The sequence below is a fragment of the Leptodactylus fuscus genome, chromosome 4, assembly GCF_031893055.1.
Source record: "Leptodactylus fuscus isolate aLepFus1 chromosome 4, aLepFus1.hap2, whole genome shotgun sequence".
Lineage (NCBI taxonomy): Eukaryota > Metazoa > Chordata > Amphibia > Anura > Leptodactylidae > Leptodactylus > Leptodactylus fuscus.
This window is the reverse complement of record NC_134268.1, coordinates 200518513-200537555: the sequence shown is the minus strand read 5'-3', so window position 1 is coordinate 200537555 and position 19043 is coordinate 200518513. Positions and strand designations below refer to the sequence as shown.

General features: G+C 42.6%; 1 protein-coding gene across 2 annotated transcripts in view; it reads left to right on the top strand.

The window, feature by feature from the left end:
* SVIL (supervillin) overlaps positions 1–19043 on the top strand; it is a 126849-nt gene that overhangs the window by 31449 nt on the left and 76357 nt on the right. For both annotated transcript variants that reach the window (XM_075271570.1, XM_075271569.1), the window contains exons 2-6: positions 629–692; positions 4284–4375; positions 6015–6072; positions 6162–6292; positions 7226–7844. In XM_075271570.1, coding sequence (XP_075127671.1) covers positions 6065–6072; positions 6162–6292; positions 7226–7844 — 758 coding nt within the window. In that variant the 5' untranslated portion in view covers positions 629–692; positions 4284–4375; positions 6015–6064. The remainder of the gene's footprint in view (positions 1–628; positions 693–4283; positions 4376–6014; positions 6073–6161; positions 6293–7225; positions 7845–19043) is intronic.

The window sequence follows — 19043 nt, the reverse complement described above, 5'->3', positions numbered from 1 at the left end:
TAAGTCTTGCTTACCTTGTTGTAGGCATTTTTCTTGCATAGTACTTTTTGGTTACTTTTGGATTATTCCGGTACTTTTGCATTGTTGGTCTATTCGGATCACTGTCATTGTATACTTTTAGACACACCTGTCATCCTTTGTGTATTTGCACTAAATAAATTGGTAGTGGATGTTTTTAGTTGGTTGGAAGTCACAGTTAATCCAGTATGACGTGCAGCCGTCTCGGTGCTGGGTAGACGTCCATTCTCTAAGCCTGTAGCCAAGGTCCGGTCATCTCCTAGTTTTTATTGCGAACATTTCAGTGTGATGACACACATGTCAGTAACAGATACCTTTTATAAACGCTGAAGCCCATGTCTGAGATATCATTATACTGTCCTCATATAGCTGCTGATGGTTCCTGGTCTGGGGTCACTTTTTTATGTTTTTAAGCCAATTCTCTCACTCTGATACATAGGATTCTCCAAAAACAAAACAAAAAAACTATTAGTACAAAATGGAGAAATGAACCGATAATAATACCCATTCTTATGCCCATATTTACAGTGTTAAGGAGGAGGAGGAGGATGGTGGTAGTAGTGATGTCATTTTCACTGACTCATTCTTACTTGTTCTTTCTTTTCTCTAGGTTTTAACAGAGACGGCCCTGTCAGTCTTAGAAATTCAAGACTTCAATTAAGAAAAACCTCAAGGTACGGTAAAATATATACGTGAATAAAAGTGCCCATAAATATGATAACTCTACTGTGACACTCATGATCGGGGTATCAATGATCTAATAATACACCGATCCAGTTTTACTTTTGATTTTTCAATTGTTGGCCAAAGACAGACTGATCGGGCCGAGCTTAGTCTTGGGGTGAGATTAGGAATCTTTTGGCCCTAGAGCAGAAGGGGAGAGGATCCTGCTGCAGCCAGTTGTCTTACAGCCCGACACAGGGCAGTGATCAGGAAGGCGCAGAAGGAGTCACAGAAAATTCTGCCATATCTAGATTATTTAAAAAGGACCTTTCATGGTCCGGGGCACAGGCAGTTCTATATACCGCTGGAAAGCTGACGGTCCCGGTACCGTAGCTCTTTACAGTCAGGTACGTCCTTCTCCACAGCAGCGCCTATCGTGCTGTACAGTATGAGCGAGGAGGAACGCCCCCTCCCCTCCTGATAACACTCATCTATGGGCGAGCACTGTGTGCAGAGGGGCGTTCCTCCCCGCTCACACTGTACAGCGCGATAGGTGCTGCTGTGGAGAAGGACGTTCCTGACTGACTGTCAGGAATGTCCTTCTGACTGTAAAGAGCTACGGTACCAGGACCGTACCAGGACTGCAACTATCATTGCAGAACACAAAAAAATTCATCTATAAATTGACCTCCTTTTATGCAGTTTTTGCATTTTGTTCCTGTGTGCAATTTTCAGCACACGCCCGCCCTTCATGTGATGAGTAAGCAGAGCGCAGCCAGTTCAGTCTGTGTGTGGTCACAGCATCCCGAGAGCACGGAGCACAAGCCAAAGCCGTTTCCTTTTCTGAGCAAAAAGGGCATTCGATTTGGGTTTTATCCTCTTCCAACGCACATTCCTCCACCCCACGCCAGCCTAGAATCCCTTATCTGTGCAAGTTTCTGAGTTTGCTGTGTGCCAGGCCGCTCGGAGATTTCCCTGTCATTAGACAAGGGGATCCTGGTGGTTTTTTCCTTACAAATTCCTTGGAGCCTGAGGCCACGTCGCTTCCAATAATACAAGTCTTCTATCCGCATTTACATGACACTGCTGGGTTTATTCGCCGGGCGCTCTCCCTATGTGATAAGCGGCCATGGTTTATTAGATCGAGTGACAAGGTTCCAGGCATTTCCTTGGTCTCTCACTACATTTTTATATGGTTTGATGACATTTTTTTGGATGGAATGTGACCGGGGAATACGGATTTGTAAAACTTTTAGCCCTTGCACTAATAAACACGGTCGGCGGTGATGTAATATTTCCACGCCATACGTGACCGGTTTATTTTCATTTAACAGCTTTATTACATCCGTGACCTGGTGCAGCTCTCTGGTGGATTTCAGTATCGAGAACTTGATCTTGTGTCAAATGCCTCACAAAGCGAATTTCCTTGTTAAACAATGAAAAATGACCCCGCCAGTTTTAGAATAAGAACGGACTGATGGTTGTTTAGTTATAGGATGGGATCGCCACAAGCAAAGGCAGCGATATTAACTATTGTATAGGGGAAACTTCATAAATGTGGCGTAAGGAACTTTTTTATATATATATATATATATATATATATATATATATATATATATATATATATATATATAAATTTATTTATATTCGTTTTTAACTAAGGTTCTCGGGAACTCACCATGGAGCCCCGGCCTAGTGACGTGGGTCAACTATTGAATCCATTGAGATTTGTGCGTCTCTATCATATTTTGGAAAGATGAGAATACCATAGAACACCCCAAAAAAAGAGTATTGTGCCCCTCGAGTATATACCGCCCAACCCGTGCTCTCCGCTCACTCAATGACCTAACACTTGCATCCTCTATTATCAGAACCTCCCCCGCTCGTATACAAGACTTCTCCCGAGCTGCACCACTTCTCTGGAATGCTCTACCCCGGACAATCAGATTAACTCCCAATTTCTACAGTTGCAACCTAAAGACACATCTTTTCAGACAGGCCTGTCACAATTTCTAACGTAAACCCTTCCGTACTATAATTAGAATCCCCAAAATCTAACCCTCCTCTGTCCCCGCTCCCACATTACCCCACATGATATAATGCCATTTCAGGATAACTCTATATGTCCAAGCTCCATTCACATGTTAAAGGACACGACTGTCGACTGCTCATAAAGTCTTATGTTTATGCAATGACAGTCACCTCTATTACAAAAGTGTCTGACCTCTGCATAAGCAATGCCGCCCCTGCTACCTCTTATGTCACCCCCTCTACCTTATAGATTGTAAGCTCTTGCGAGCAGGGCCCTCAGTCCCATTGTGTGAAATGATTTTCTTTGTAATGTATCTTTCTGTCTGGATTTGAACCCTACAAATTGTACAGCGCTGCGGAATATGTTGGCGCTATATAAATAAAATTTATTATTATTAGCTGATGTACACCATCTGCCAGACCCAGGGCCTCAAAACAACCACAGATTGTCACCCATACATACAGACGTCCCCATTTATTGAGAATTTAGGTGTAATGAAGTATAAGAATGACACTGCCACCTGTAGGCTGTCACCAGGTACAGCACCTGTGCAGTGAGGTTATAGCCTGGCTCCTAGAAGTGATCATAAATGCACATGTCAGTTTTGTCAGACGCAGTTATTTCAGGTCTGGGGCGGTTTATTATTTCAGGACTTTTCATAGGGCCCAGAGAGCCAATAAAAGTTTGGCACTTGACGCTGCCAAATAATAATCCCTGCACCTCTTCTACTCTATTTATTAGGCTGCGCTTACATCTGTGTTTGCGTCTCGGCAGAATCCATCAAAAATCACAGACAAAGTAGTGCGGCGTGCAACAAGATGACGGACCCCATCACTAAAACCTGATGGACCCCATTATAGTCATGGGGGTCTATTAAGTAGCATTTGTATCCGTTATATGATGGAAGTGTCACACCCAGGATTTCCATTTTGCTGTTCCTATAGGTGCAAAGAAAAATGGAAATCCTGATGACCTGCACGTATATAATATATATGTGCTCCAGTGTCCCAGGCCGCTGTCCAACCCTGCGGCGCCTCAGAGATTCTTCACCTCACGTGACCACTGCGGCCTAAGGAAGGACCCAGAACGTATGTGAGTGACTTCCCGGGTCCTTTCCTGGGTCTGTAGAGACCACTGATGGGCCGTGTATTTATTTTTCACCTTCCCCCAAGCTCCATAAAAAGCTCTTTTAGGCTAAAGTCCCACAGCAAAAAATGCTGCGGGAAAAAACGCGGTGGCAAAGCATCACTGTTCTCCCTGCAACACTTTCTGTTACAATTATATCTATGGGGAAACCGGCATTTCCGTAGGTATGATTGACATGCTGCGATTTCCAAAATCGTGGCGGCTTTAGAAACCGCAGCGTGTCTGCACTGCAATTTTTTACTACAAAGTGGGCATGGGATTCGCTAGACTATGGATGAGCTGCAATACCATGCACGGCCTTTACACAGATGTGGCACCGTTTAAAAAGGAAAAAAAAAATCCACGCTTTTTCTAATCCAGCTGGATAAATGTGTAGAAATGTAACGGTGATCTGATGTGTTGCTCTGTTTTATTTCCTTATTAGCTTCCAAAAAACCTTTGGCTGCGGAATTCAAGAAGATTTTGGAAACTGCTCCAAGGATATTGATGCACACATACTCGCTGTTCTTCCTAAAGGTAGGCACTTGTATATGGAGATGTGCTACTGAATACAGTCACAGCCCCCATTGGGGGATATACAGTATTGTGCAAAAGATTTAGGCAGGTGTTGGGGGGGGGGGTTGCTGCAGAGTAAGAATGCTTTCAGAAATAGAAGGGTTAATTAGTTTGGCAAATTGCCAAAAATATAGTGAATAAAGAAAAGAGAAATGTAATCCTCATCACTATTTGGTGTGACCTTTGCCCTTTGCCTTCCATCTGTTCTTCTCGGTACTTGTAGACAGTGTTTGGCAGAACTCGGTAGGGAGGTTGTCCCCCCCCCCCCCCCCATCTTGGAGAACTAAGCAGAGATCTTCTGTGGATGTAGTCTATTCATGCCTAAAACTTTTGCACAGCACTGTACCTTCCTAGCAGAAGATCATAACAAGTACATTCAGTAAAAGCGAAGTATATCGTCTTATGACTCGGTTACTATAAGTGTTGCAGTTGTTGCCTAATGTGCAGCCAGCAGATTAATATTTCGCCGCTGACACACATCATGGAAACTCTGAGATATGGAAACCTGGAAGCCATTCCTCTCGCACCGGCTCTGGGCGCTGCATTTCCTGGTTCCTATGAAGAACGTCCACATTACTGTTCCCAGTTTGATCGTCTGACTTCACCATCCGGGGTTAACGTGCGATACATTTCATTAAGTTTTATATTAGAGTTCTCCGTGGTTATACATTGTTCATTGGGGGAGGCTTTATTCGGGGCAGCAGTCGGTGAATTGTTTTGTGCTGTTTTTTACGTTTATATTGAGTATCAGAACCTGAGGAAATGTAAATCTAACACTGTGAATGGCCTGGGGAGCGCAGACCGTAAATCAAAACGTTGCGCACCGCTGACGTCTTTGCAATGGATGCCGAACGTGATGGACACGAATGGCGCTCGAGGGACCCATTTTTCTTTATAAACTGAAATCACTGGACAAAACAAAAGTCATACTTGCAGAACTTTTTTGTCCGGTGAAGGATTGTACCTCCTGATTTTTTTTTTTTTTTTTTGGGGCAACACGGAGGTTAGCACTACAGCCTTGCAGTGCTGGTGTCCTGGGTTCGAATCCCGCCAGGAACAACATCTGTAAGGAGTTTGTATGTTCTCCCCGTATTTGCGTGGATTTCCTCCCATACTACACAGACATACTAATAGAGAAAAATGTACATTGTGATCCCTATATGGGATATTTTTAATACGGACTCAGATACCGACAGAGTTTGCACACCAAGAAGGGGTAAGGGGGGCCCATTACATATCCGTACATATTCATCTGATTGACATCCATCCCATTGGTTGACGTCAAAGGGCCGTTCCGTTCTGCTCCAGTTTGATGCCACGGAGCCGGAACGGATAAGGTCCTGCTCTATAATCATCAGAATGGAACGTTGGAATCCCCATCGGGAGAGTCGTGGCCTTCTACACGAGGCCTTATGTGCTCTTCATTTTCAGTCGGGTAGACCTTTTATTTTTGGACTTTTTTTTTTCACTTTTATTAGTCGGTCAATACAAGTGTATGAACTCTTCCCAAGATTTTTTGGTTTTGGACACTGAAAACGTTTTAGATTTTTTAAAAAATTTTTTCCTCTATTTATGAATTATTATTTTTTCTCCTCTTCAGTTTCAGAGTTAAGAAAACTATTTGAGCCCAACCGGAGGGTGATCACCGAGATGAAGAGGTAAATGCCATGTGGAGACCAAGGCTTAGGCCTACTAGAACTAAAGAGGGGGATTCGTGAGAATTCACGGAGATGCTCTTTTATTTCAGAAAGGAAAGAATCGCGAGACGCTTGGAAGGCATCGAAAATGAGGCCCCACCAATTATGTTACAGAACAGGCTGCTGGAAGAGGACACCCCAAGATACATGCGAGCGACTGATGCATACAGCCCTCATATAGGTAGGAGAGGGGACCGAATAGCCTCTGTCTTCATAAGGTAGTATGGGATATTGCTGGTTACATTTTAGGGTTCAGTTATCTTTAGGGCCAGATCAACTCTGCTGCAGGCTACAGGGCAAAATATCGGGTGGGAATCCTCTCCTGGTTAGCACTGCAGCCTTGCAGCGCTGGAGTCCTGGGTTTGAATCCTGCCAGGAAGAACATCTGCAAGGAGTTTGTATGTTCTCTCCGTGTTTGCGTGGATTTCCTCCCATTCTACAAAGACATACTGATAGGAGAAAAATGTACATTGTGATCCCTATATGGGGCTCACAATCTACCAAAAATAAAAAAAATCCTGAACCCTGTCCCCAACACTGTGACCAAGCGGAGGACAAACTACAAGCTACTAGGTTGTGGATGCCCCAGTGGTACTTACCCCTTTTGCCTTCACTATCAACATAGATATGACATATTAAATCAAGTTTTATGGGGATTTTTTATACTTCGTGTTACTTTCTATAGATAATAAAAATTCAGAAACCCTACAGTTTTTACTGCGATTGCTGAGCCTTATATAGTCTGAGACTTCCTGCTCTGTGGAGATCACTTCTCCTTTTCATCACAGGAAGGATTACAATGGCAGGTATCATTTATATTAAGAGAACACAGGATCTACCATTTATAATATGGAGGTCACAGGTCATCTTTTCCTTCATGTATAATGACCTTGGTTCAGGTCACAGAGCATGCCCATAACACTCTCCCATAGAAGTCAGGCTACACGTTCCTACATACCGTCCATTTGGTGGAGCTGTAAAGCGGCTCAGGGATGACTGGTTCCCCTATGATTATTTTTTAGAATTTTGGTACAACTCTACAGTCCAGTTTCATACCAAGTCACATTTGTAGAGCAGTCCTTTACCATTGGTTCTTTTCAATGTTTTCCTCCAGGACACACAAATGATGATGCAACTTCAGAGTCTTCAGTAGAAACACATTCAAAATTGAGATATCATCCAAAACCAGCCGAAATTCAGGCCGAGACTTCCAGTATTCCAGGAAACATGGATGTGCCAGAGCAGGAATCTAAAGCAGACAGGATAGCCCGATACAAAGCCGAACGTCGGCGCCAGTTGGCGGAGAAGTATGGCCTACCATTGGACTCTGAAGGAGATTCCGAATACCAGTCCAGGTATACACGAACAAGGAAAGACAGTGAAACCTCCGAGAAGAGGTCAGGAATTCTTGAGGATGACGATTCCAAGGACAATATGTCCGATTATTTGTATCGGCCAGAGACCAGAAAAGCTCGCCTCCCTGACGTGAAACCTCATGACGTGACTGAAAATGTGTCCATCCGTGACGCTCTACAAAACCTGGATAATAATAACCAGTTACATGGAATCTCAAAGGTAGACGGTCCTGCCCCTGTTTCTTCATACAAAACTGTAGGAGAAGGACCACAGTCACCCAAGTTCCCTCGTCGTGCGTCCCAGACCTCTCCAAAGCGTCCTTCATCTCCAGTCTCCTTTTCTTCAGATGTGCAGCCACAGCAGATGGATAGACAAGGGTAAGCAAGAATCTATCGTGTTGGTCTCTTGTAACAAGACTTCTCATTTTTGTAATATTCTATAATACTGACGTGTTGGTTTTTGTAAATTGGCCAAACCTGACCTAAAGGAGAAAACCTTGAAGATACACAGCGTTCGGTGGGACTGAGCTGCAAACAGGCCATGCAACTTACAAATCGGAAGTCACTGGCCTGTGCAGTATAGTCACTGCTCTAAACAGTGAATCGGTAGGGGTTGTGGGGTGTCAGACAAGACAGACATGGATCTGGTATTAAAGGGGCGGTCTGGATGGTATGGAGATAATTGGTCTCTCATAAAAGGGCGCTCCATTTTTTTTTTCAGTATCCAGCCTCTCATAACACTTTCTTACTGTTGGCTCTAAGTGGAAGAATATGGGGACTTTTTTTTTTTTTTTATTGTCTGGTTTTGTTGCATGTGTAGAGAGCACTTTGCCTGCTGACTCTTCTCACTTCCTGTTTTCTTCCACAAGCTGGTGGTCAGCCTTGCCGATGTGCTGGATAGGACACTATGAAATACTTCAGTAGTTATAGACATTGCCTTTACTATGAGAGATTTATCATTACGAGAAATCTATAATAATGCAGATCAAAAAAAAAAGGGCACAGTAAATGTATATTCCATTACACAGGTTTAGAGAATATTTACAATCTCCCAGGACTGGCAATAGACTTTCAGTAAACTCAATGTTATTTTTTTGGTTTACATACGAGCCTTTATCAGCAAACTGCAATTTGCTGATCTAATTCCCTAGATTGCAGAGCAGTAGGGTTGAGCCGATCTTGAGATTTCAGGATCGTTTTTAAAATCTGATTTTCAATCATTTTCCAGCCAATCGTGAAATTTGCTCGATCACCGATCTGGATCCGATTTTTCCCGATCGCTCAACCCTAGCAGAAAATAACCGCTCAAAGTAATACAGAGAACTCAGCCCCCCTCCCCTTCAGAGAGCAGTGAGTCATGCCATCCATCCTTAATCAGAAAATGGTCAAGGTTCTTTGACAACGAAGTATAAACAATGGGTCGGAGTAATTTCATAAGGCAAGAAAATGAAGCTGCGTTACTAAAGTAATGTACTCTTAAATGTGGATATATGTGGGTGCACACAGTCTTTACAATGTGGGGTGACATAGGTTTTTCTTTGTTGCAGGAAGTGTTTTTAGATAGATTTTTCATGGTTTTCTCTTGTTGCATATATATAAGGTTTTTTTTTTCTATGCTATGGACTGTAGGTTGTATAAACCATCTCCATAATATTTTTTAGCACTGTCTTTATAATATAATCAGTCACTTATGTACATTGAATGTAGCAGAGGTGACTATGAACATCTATTACCTTGTTGGGTTTGCGTTGTTAGTGTTAACTTTGAGATGAGGGGTTTAACACTGTTAAAGGGGTTGTCCAGGACTATGATATTGAGCTGCACTTCCTCCTCTCAGACCAGTTACATTGTGTCTACTGGTCACGCGGCCATTCAAATGTATGGGACTGAGTTGCAATACCAAACACAACCACTATACAGTGTACGGCGCTGTGCTTAGTAAGTAGTAAAGAGTCTGCAGCAATCAATATCCTAGTCATCGACAATCCCTTTAATTTCTCCACAACCCTATGTAAAAATTTAGATAATGGAGTATACAATAGATTGAGAACTACTAGTATTGGATTCCCTGTTGCTCTGGCAATCCGTGTCCGGTTGGATGCAGTAATGAGTCATGTTACGGTTGGCTGTTTGTAAACATGAAGTTGGAATGAAACACCATTTTCGTGAATGTATTTACTTGGAAACACTTTGTAAGTACATGGAGGAATTGTCCAAAATTGAGTACTGTCATATACATTGTGTACAGTTCTATAGCGGGTTTGCATCTGTATCTGAGGCCTTGAAGGGCCACTCCCATGGGAACTAATGGCGCTTAGTGCTCTCTGTTCAAAATCTTCCGTGTACTTTTGATTGTTTGGGTTCAAGCGGTCAGACCCCCACTTGTCGGCAACGTATCCCCTGTGTGCAAAGGGATAGGTAAGGTGGCAAACAAACCTTTGCACTATTTCCAGGTTAAGGGCCAAGAAATTTGCTGGGACCTCCAACAATCACAAGAATGGGGTCCACAAGTCCCCTGCTATGCCGCCATTCTCATGACCGCTGTAGCTTCCCCCCCCCCAGACTCCTACCCTATGTCCTGTGACTAGGAGATAAGTCTAGTTAGTGGGACGACCCCTTTTAGTCGCATATTAGCACCAAATATTACATTGGTTTTAGAGGATCTTACTTTTTCTTCTACTTCCATTGATGCATCTAATGATTTTCTTCCCTTTGACGTCCCAGCAGTGATAATACGCGGCTCTTGGTCAGTTCCGGGAACGCCGTCCTGATGTGAGACAAGACTCTCTGTGCATATAAATGATTGTATTGATGGCGGAGACGTCCTTGGCAAAGGATCAAGGAAAATTGGTCGGCTGAAGCATTACTGTACTCTTGAAGTTAACCCCGGAGTATCAGATGCTTTTTTGTATTATGACCTCCGTGCCTATAGATTTTGGGGCAGGCTGGATGGGACGCTTTTTTGGCTTTGAAGAGCATTGTGCAGCAAAAAGCAAAAGCTTCCATGTAATTCCTTAAAGTCATAGCTCAAGGGCACAGGTTTACTTCAAAGGGTGGAGGCGAATAGGCTTCGCTCCCTGGGGACTGCTGGGAAGACATTCATAGACATGTAGTTGACCTGGCTCATGTAACAAAAACTTCAGGGAATTCTCCCCCATGTCGGAAAATAAAGCTGATCACCTGTGAGATCAAAGGATCGGGGAGGTTTGAGTCCAGCAGATTTTGCGCACAGCCTGGACGGTTGACAGTCGACCCCCGCCGGCTTCACCAGAGTCTTATGTGCACCTGCTTAGACTGGTGAAATAGTCAGTGCCATATGAATCTGATAGGTACGGGCATCCTGTAGAGCCCACACACCAGTTGAACATTGGCAAGTGCAGCAATGGGGAGAGCATAGTTCTTAGGCCTAGTTCACACGGGGACGGAATAGCCTATTTTGGTCCTGATTTTGACGCGGGAATCCGCATCAAAATTGGGACCAAAATACGCTTGCCGCAACGGTCAGTCACGGCTTCCTGCTCCAGAGTAGGCCCAAAATGAATGGGCGTAGTCCAGAGGGTGCTGCCACAAGGTGGACGCCGTGTCTCAATGAGCCTTGGAGTCCACCTGAAGAAAGGGAAGCCGCTAGCGGCCTCCATAGACCACCATTGTGAGAGGGCGGATTAGGACGTGGACTCCGCCCCCTAATCCGCCCCCTCTGTGCCCGTGTGAACTAGCCCTTATTATTCACAAAACCGCTACATCTGCAGATATATTTTTTTTTCATAATCTAAGTTAGTTGCTAAGAGTATGTTCACATAGTAGAATTTTTTCTAGCTGAAAAATTCAGCTTCGGGATTTTGAAGCTGAATTTTTTATTTTTTTTTGCTTGGCCAAATTTAACATCATATTCTACGTCGAATTCTGCAACTAGCCAGGTGAAATTTTCTGTTTCCCATCAGGTTTGATGGATCAGGTGAAATCCACATGAAGATCGAGGATGACTCTTATTTTTTCCAGTAGCTGAAAAAAATCAACTGGAGGAAAAAAAAAAAAAAAAATATAAGTGGTTGTCTTTGAAATCAATGGAGGCAGATGTCAGATGGGATTTGGAGTTGATTTAGAGGCTGAATCCAACTCAAATTCAGTGCCAAATTATGCCATGTGAGCATACCCTTACTGTAGTCCGTGCCATCCCATCATGCCTATTTCAATATATGGGGTGGCTGGTCAACCCATCTGCCCCAGTCTTGTAGCCAGATACAAATCTTGATGATTCTATCACGCCCCACACTGTTCGGGGACTTTCTAAAGTCTGACGCAGGAAACACCAGTCCTAATAAGTTCCCCGCGCAATTTTATATACGGTTTGCCAAAAACGGACTATATGGCTGACGCCCTTAGCTGTGACCACTGCTTACACCTGGGTAGTGCATGGCGTTGTAGTGGATACCGTAGCTTTGCTTTTACGCACAAGGCTTTGAAACCCGTATCTGATGATCCTAATCCAAAATCTGGGATTATCTTTTATGACGCAACATAAACGCCAAAGTGATGACATCACAAGTCTGTTTATACAGATGTTATCTCTAGGTGCCTATACCTCGTGTTCCCCGGTACAGTGTTAGAGGTCGGCGATGGTGATGAGGAGGAGGAGGGTTACTTCACAACTGTGTATAGGAGTATTTGGAGAGCTCCTGTATTTGAAGATCTATCTATCTATCTATCTATCTATCTATCTATCTATCTATCTATCTATCTATCTATCTCATCTCTATCTATCTCTCTCCTATCTATCTATCTATCTATCTATCTATCTATCTATCTATCTATCTCCTATCTATCTATCTATCTCCTATCTATCTATCTATCTATCTATCTATCTAATCTCCTATCTATCTCTCTCATATCTATCTATCTATCTATCTATCTATCTCTCTCTCTCATATCTATCTATCTATCTATCTATCTATCTATCTCCTATCTATCTATCTAATCTCCTATCTATCTCTCTCATATCTATCTATCTAATCTCCTATCTCTCTATCTATCTCTCTCATCTCTATCTATCTCTCTCCTATCTATCTATCTATCTATCTATCTATCTAATCTCCTATCTATCTCTCTCATATCTATCTATCTATCTATCTATCTCTCTCTCTCTCTCATATCTATCTATCTATCTATCTATCTATCTATCTATCTATCTATCTATCTCCTATCTATCTCTCTCATATCTATCTATCTAATCTCCTATCTCTCTATCTATCTCTCTCATATCTATCTATCTATCTATCTATCTATCTATCTATCTATCTATCTATCTCATCTCTATCTATCTCTCTCCTATCTATCTATCTATCTATCTATCTATCTCCTATCTATCTATCTATCTATCTATCTATCTAATCTCCTATCTATCTCTCTCATATCTATCTATCTATCTATCTATCTATCTATCTCTCTCTCTCATATCTATCTATCTATCTATCTATCTCCTATCTATCTATCTAATCTCCTATCTATCTCTCTCATATCTATCTATCTAATCTCCTATCTCTCTATCTATCTATCTATCTATCTATCTATCTATCTATCTATCAATCTCTCTCATCTCTATCTATCTCTCTCCTATCTATCTATCTATCTATCTATCTATCTATCTAATCTCCTATCTATCTCTCTCATATCTATCTATCTATCTATCTATCTATCTATCTATCTATCTATCTATCTATCTCTCTCTCTCTCTCATATCTATCTATCTATCTATCTATCTCCTATCTATCTCTCTCATATCTATCTATCTAATCTCCTATCTCTCTATCTCTCTCATATCTATCTATCTATCTATCTATCTATCTATCTATCTCCTATCTATCTCTCTCATATCTATCTATCTAATCTCCTATCTATCTCTCTCATATCTATCTATCTATCTATCTATCTCTCTCTCTCTCTCATATCTATCTATCTATCTATCTATCTCCTATCTATCTCTCTCATATCTATCTATCTATCTATCTATCTCTCTCTCTCATATCTATCTATCTATCTATCTATCTCATATCTATCTATCTATCTATCTATCTATCTAATCTCCTATCTATCTATCTATCTATCTATCTATCTATCTATCTATCTATCTATCTATATATCATCTCTCTCATCTCTATCTATCTATCTATCTATCTATCTATCTATCTATCTATCTATCTACAGTCCTATGAAAAAGTTTGGGTACCCCTATTAATCTTAATCATTTTTAGTTCTAAATATTTTGGTATTTGCAACAGCCATTTCAGTTTGATATATCTAATAACTGATGGACACAGTAATATTTCAGGATTGAAATTAGGTTTATTGTACTAACAGAAAATGCGCAATATGCATTAAACCAAAATTTGACCGGTGCAAAAGTATGGGCACCTCAACAGAAAAGTGACATTAATATTTAGTAGATCCTCCTTTTGCAAAGATAACAGCCTCTAGTCGCTTCCTGTAGCTTTTAATCAGTTCCTGGATCCTGGATAAAGGTATTTTGGACAAACAATTCAAGTTCAGTTAAGTTAGATGGTCGCCGAGCATGGACAGCCCGCTTCAAATCATCCCACAGATGTTCAATGATATTCAGGTCTGGGGACTGGGATGGCCATTCCAGAACATTGTAATTGTTCCTCTGCATGAATGCCTGAGGATTTGGAGCGGTGTTTTGGATCATTGTCTTGCTGAAATATCCATCCCCGGCGTAACTTCAACTTCGTCACTGATTCTTGAACATTATTCTCAAGAATCTGCTGATACTGAGTGGAATCCATGCGACTCTCAACTTTAACAAGATTCCCGATGCCGGCATTGGCCACACAGCCCCAAAGCATGATGGAACCTCCACCAAATTTTACAGTGGGTAGCAAGTGTTTTTCTTGGAATGCTGTTTCTTTTTGGACGCCATGCATAACGCCTTTTTTTATAACCAAACAACTCAATTTTTGTTTCCAAAATGAAGCTGCCTTGTCCAAATGTGCTTTTTCATACCTCAGGCAACTCTATTTGTGGCGTACGTGCAGAAACGGCTTCTTTCTCATCACTCTCCCATACAGCTTCTATTTGTGCAAAGTGCGCTGTATAGTTGACCGATGCACAGTGACACCATCTGCAGCAAGATGATGCTGCAGCTCTTTGGAGGTGGTCTGTGGATTGTCCTTGACTGTTCTCACCATTCTTCTTCTCTGCCTTTCTGATATTTTTCTTGGCCTGCCACTTCTGGGCTTAACAAGAACTGTCCCTGTGGTCTTCCATTTCCTTACTATGTTCCTCACAGTGGAAACTGACAGATTAAATCTCTGAGACAACTTTTTGTATCCTTCCGCTAAACAACTATGTTGAACAATCTTTGTTTTCAGATCATTTGAGAGTTGTTTTGAGTAGCCCATGATGCCACTCTTCAGAGGAGATTCAAATAGTAGAACAACTTGCAATTGGCCACCTTAAATACCTTTTCTTATGATTGGATACATCTGGCTATGAAGTTCAAAGCTCACTGAGGTTACAAAACCAATTTTGTGCTTCAGTAAGTCAGTAAAAAGTAGTTAGGAGTATTCAAATCAATAAAATGATAAGGGTGCCCATACTTTTGCACCGGTCAAATTTTGGTTTAATGCATATTGCGCATTTTCTGTTAGTACAATAAACCTCATTTCAATCCTGAAATATTACTGTGTCCATCAGTTATTAGATATATCAAACTGAAATGGCTGTTGCAAACACCAAAATATTTAGAACTAAAAATGATTAAGATTAATAGGGGTGCCCAAACTTTTTCATAGGACTGTATCTCATATCTATCTATCTATCTATCTATCTATCTATCTATCTATCTATCTATCTATCTATCTATCTATCTCTCTCATCTCTATCTATCTCTCTCATCTCTATCTATCTCTCTCATCTCTATCTATCTCTCTCATCTCTATCTATCTCTCTCATCTCTATCTATCTCTCTCATCTCTATCTATCTCTCTCATCTCTATCTATCTCTCTCATCTCTATCTATCTCTCTCATATCTATCTATCTATCTATCTATCTATCTCTCTCTCATCTCTATCTCTCTCTCTCATCTCTATCTCTCTCTCTCATCTCTATCTATCTCTCTCATATCTATCTATCTATCTCATATCTATCTATCTATCTATCTATCTATCTATCTATCATCTATCTATATTATATCCGTTGCGTATAAATGACAAGTCCAATGGGAGACAATTTCATTGTGCGTTTACGGCCCCTTCGGTATATTATTCGCATGGCAAATACCAACCATTTTCCTTGTGTTTTTTTCTCTCGCTCGAAGTTTCCGAAGTTAATTGTTTAATTTGTGTATCTTGGGATCTCCGCGCTCTTATATATTACATCTAGCCAGGTCAGAATGACTGCGGAGTAAAACCAAATCCCATATGTTAATATTTAGCGAGTGGATGTCAGATGGTATTTTAATGGAAAACATATGTTCCTAAAATCATAGAAAGCCTCGCTCTCTCCCCCCCTCATTTATTCCTCGGTGTCTTCGTGAGAATCTGGGATGGTCTCCGTAAAAAAGAGATGATTTAATCGCCATCACCATAAAAGTGTAAGGATGCTGTGTACACAGGGGTTAAGGGGTTGATCATTTTAGGATTTGGCTGATAGAAAGGGGGTCACCTTCATTTCATAATATGTTTGGCCTTGCATAGACTTCTCATACCCTGTGGTCAGTGGGGGGGTCTAGCAATGAAACCCCCCTGAGATCAAAATATGTATATAGGGGCTGCGGCGGCTGAGATTTATTGTTCCATATTCTCCTGGAACATGGCCAACGTAGGTCAGGGTAAGACTTTAGGAAGCATCCAAGGTGGACAAGTCCATTGCAAGGAATCTGTAATGGATTTATCCAAATTCAGCCATTGCAGAAAAAAAAAAAAAAAGAATCCTATAATACTGGTGTGCACTGTACTCATTAGCTTACTGTGGGGTCCAGTGGGTTACATCTATCTGTGACACGTTGCGATTTCCAAAAACACATCGGTTTTGGAGATTGCAGCATGTCCACTGTATGTATTTTACGGCAAAGTGTGGATGGGATTCGCTAGAAACCTATGGCAAACCATGGCATTTACACCCCATAGCCTGAAAGGTTCTTGCAGCGTTCTTGCAGCTCAGCCTCACTCACTTGATGGAATGGAGCTGATTGGCCAGAGTACGGAACTCGACCAATCAGCGCTGGCTCTGCTGAAGGAGGCGGAGTCTAAGATCGCTCCACACCAGTCTCCATTCAGGTCCGACCTTAGACTCCGCCTCCTCCAGCAGAGCCAGCGCTGATTGGCCGAATTCCGTACTCTGGCCAATCAGCACTGGCTAATGCATTGTATTGGCGTGATGAAGCAGTGCTGAATGTGTGTGCTTAGCACACACATTCAGCTCTACTTCATCGGGCTAATAGAATGCATTGGCCAATCAGCGCTGGCCAATGCATTCTATTAGCTTGATGAAGCAGAGTGTGCACAAGGGTTCAAGCGCAACCTCGGCTCTGATGTAGCAGAGCCGAGGCTGCACAAGGGTTCAAGCGCACCCTCGGCTCTGATGTAGCAGAGCCGAGGGTGCACTTGAACCCTTGTGCACCCTCGGCTCTGCTACATCAGAGCCGAGGGTGCGCTTGAACCCTTGTGCAGCCTCGGCTCTGCTACATCAGAGCCGAGGGTGCGCTTGAACCCTTGTGCACCCTCGGCTCTGCTACATCAGAGCCGAGGGTGCGCTTGAACCCTTGTGCACCCTCGGCTCTGCTACATCAGAGCCGAGGGTGCGCTTGAACCCTTGTGCACACTCTGCTTCATCAAGCTAATAGAATGCATTGGCCAGCGCTGATTGGCCAATGCATTCTATTAGCCCGATGAAGTAGAGCTGAATGTGTGTGCTAAGCACACACATTCAGCACTGCTTCATCACGCCAATACAATGCATTAGCCAGTGCTGATTGGCCAGAGTACGGAATTCGGCCAATCAGCGCTGGCTCTGCTGGAGGAGGTGGAGTCTAAGGTCGGACCTGAATGGAGACTGGTGTGGAGCGATCTTAGACTCCGCCTCCTCCAGCAGAGCCAGCGCTGATTGGTCGAGTTCCGTACTCTGGCCAATCAGCGCTGGCCAATGCATCCCTATGGGAAAAAGTTTATCTCACAAAAATCACAATTACACACCCGACAGAGCCCCAAAAAGTTATTTTTAATAACATTCCCCCCTAAATAAAGGTTATCTCTAGCTATCCCTGCCTGTACAGCTATCCCTGTCTCATAGTCACAAAGTTCACATTCTCATATGACCCGGATTTGAAATCCACTATTCGTCTAAAATGGAGGTCACCTGATTTCGGCAGCCAATGACTTTTTCCAATTTTTTTCAATGCCCCCAGTGTCGTAGTTCCTGTCCCACCTCCCCTGCGCTGTTATTGGTGCAAAAAAGGCGCCAGGGAAGGTGGGAGGGGAATCGAATTTTGGCGCACTTTACCACGCGGTGTTCGATTCGATTCGAACATGGCGAACACCCTGATATCCGATCGAACATGTGTTTGATAGAACACTGTTCGCTCATCTCTACTCTTCACATCTTACGCTGTTTTGTACCTTTATATCTATGGAGACTACAAAGTGTTTTTGCTAATGTCTTTGCGTGGGAAGAAACTTTTTCACTCCGGATAGAACGAGTCACTTGTTCTCTATGTATTTTCTTCATTTAGTGGAAATCTGAGACTTTCAATGTTTATTGGACACTAAACTACCTCTCCAAACCTTGGAAACGCTGAAGGAAGAGGCCGAGCATTATAAATTCTCCCAGTACGAGCCAACTAGCGCTGTGTGATCCGGGGCTCATGGGCTCAGGTCATGTTACATTGCATAGTTTGCCTAATATTAAGCAGTCCAGAGACCACAATGCAATTACCTAATATGCAGCTGTTGTTGCCCCCCCGCCCCCCTCCATTGTTCAGTGAACGTCATTACAGGTAGAGCAGAGTCTACAATAACCTCTTATCTGGCGGCATAAAATATACAAATGGCTTCTAGAATTGATGGCCGTTCGTTCAATGATTAACTAGATCGTTCCGTTCGCCAATGTTACAAATTCACTGGACGTTCTTACTTAAAAGACATCCTGGTCCTCCGCCTGGATCCTTTACCCCTTCCCCGCCCTTTCTTAGAAAAATTGGTTACTGGCATCTTGATCGGCGACTCGCCTTGGCTCTTCTTCTTGGACATCTCTCCGCTATGGTTCTATCTGGGTCACCTGCATAAAGTAAGGCCACCTGTTGGTTTTGCATGTTGCAAATGCAACTTGTCTTTGGTAAGCCTCAGATACCTGCCGTGGATATGCCGCAGGTGTACAACATGTCCACCATGGTTATCCAATGAGTCCAATCCTCGACTTGTCTGTGTACTTATTTCGAAGACAGGGCTTTCTAGGTTTGTGGCAGCACAAAAATCTGTGTGCAAATTTTGTGTTCTATGTGGAGCGGGGGATGAGGATTGTGGTCACATTATGGGGCATAATCCGCTCTAAAGTCCATGTCACATCCA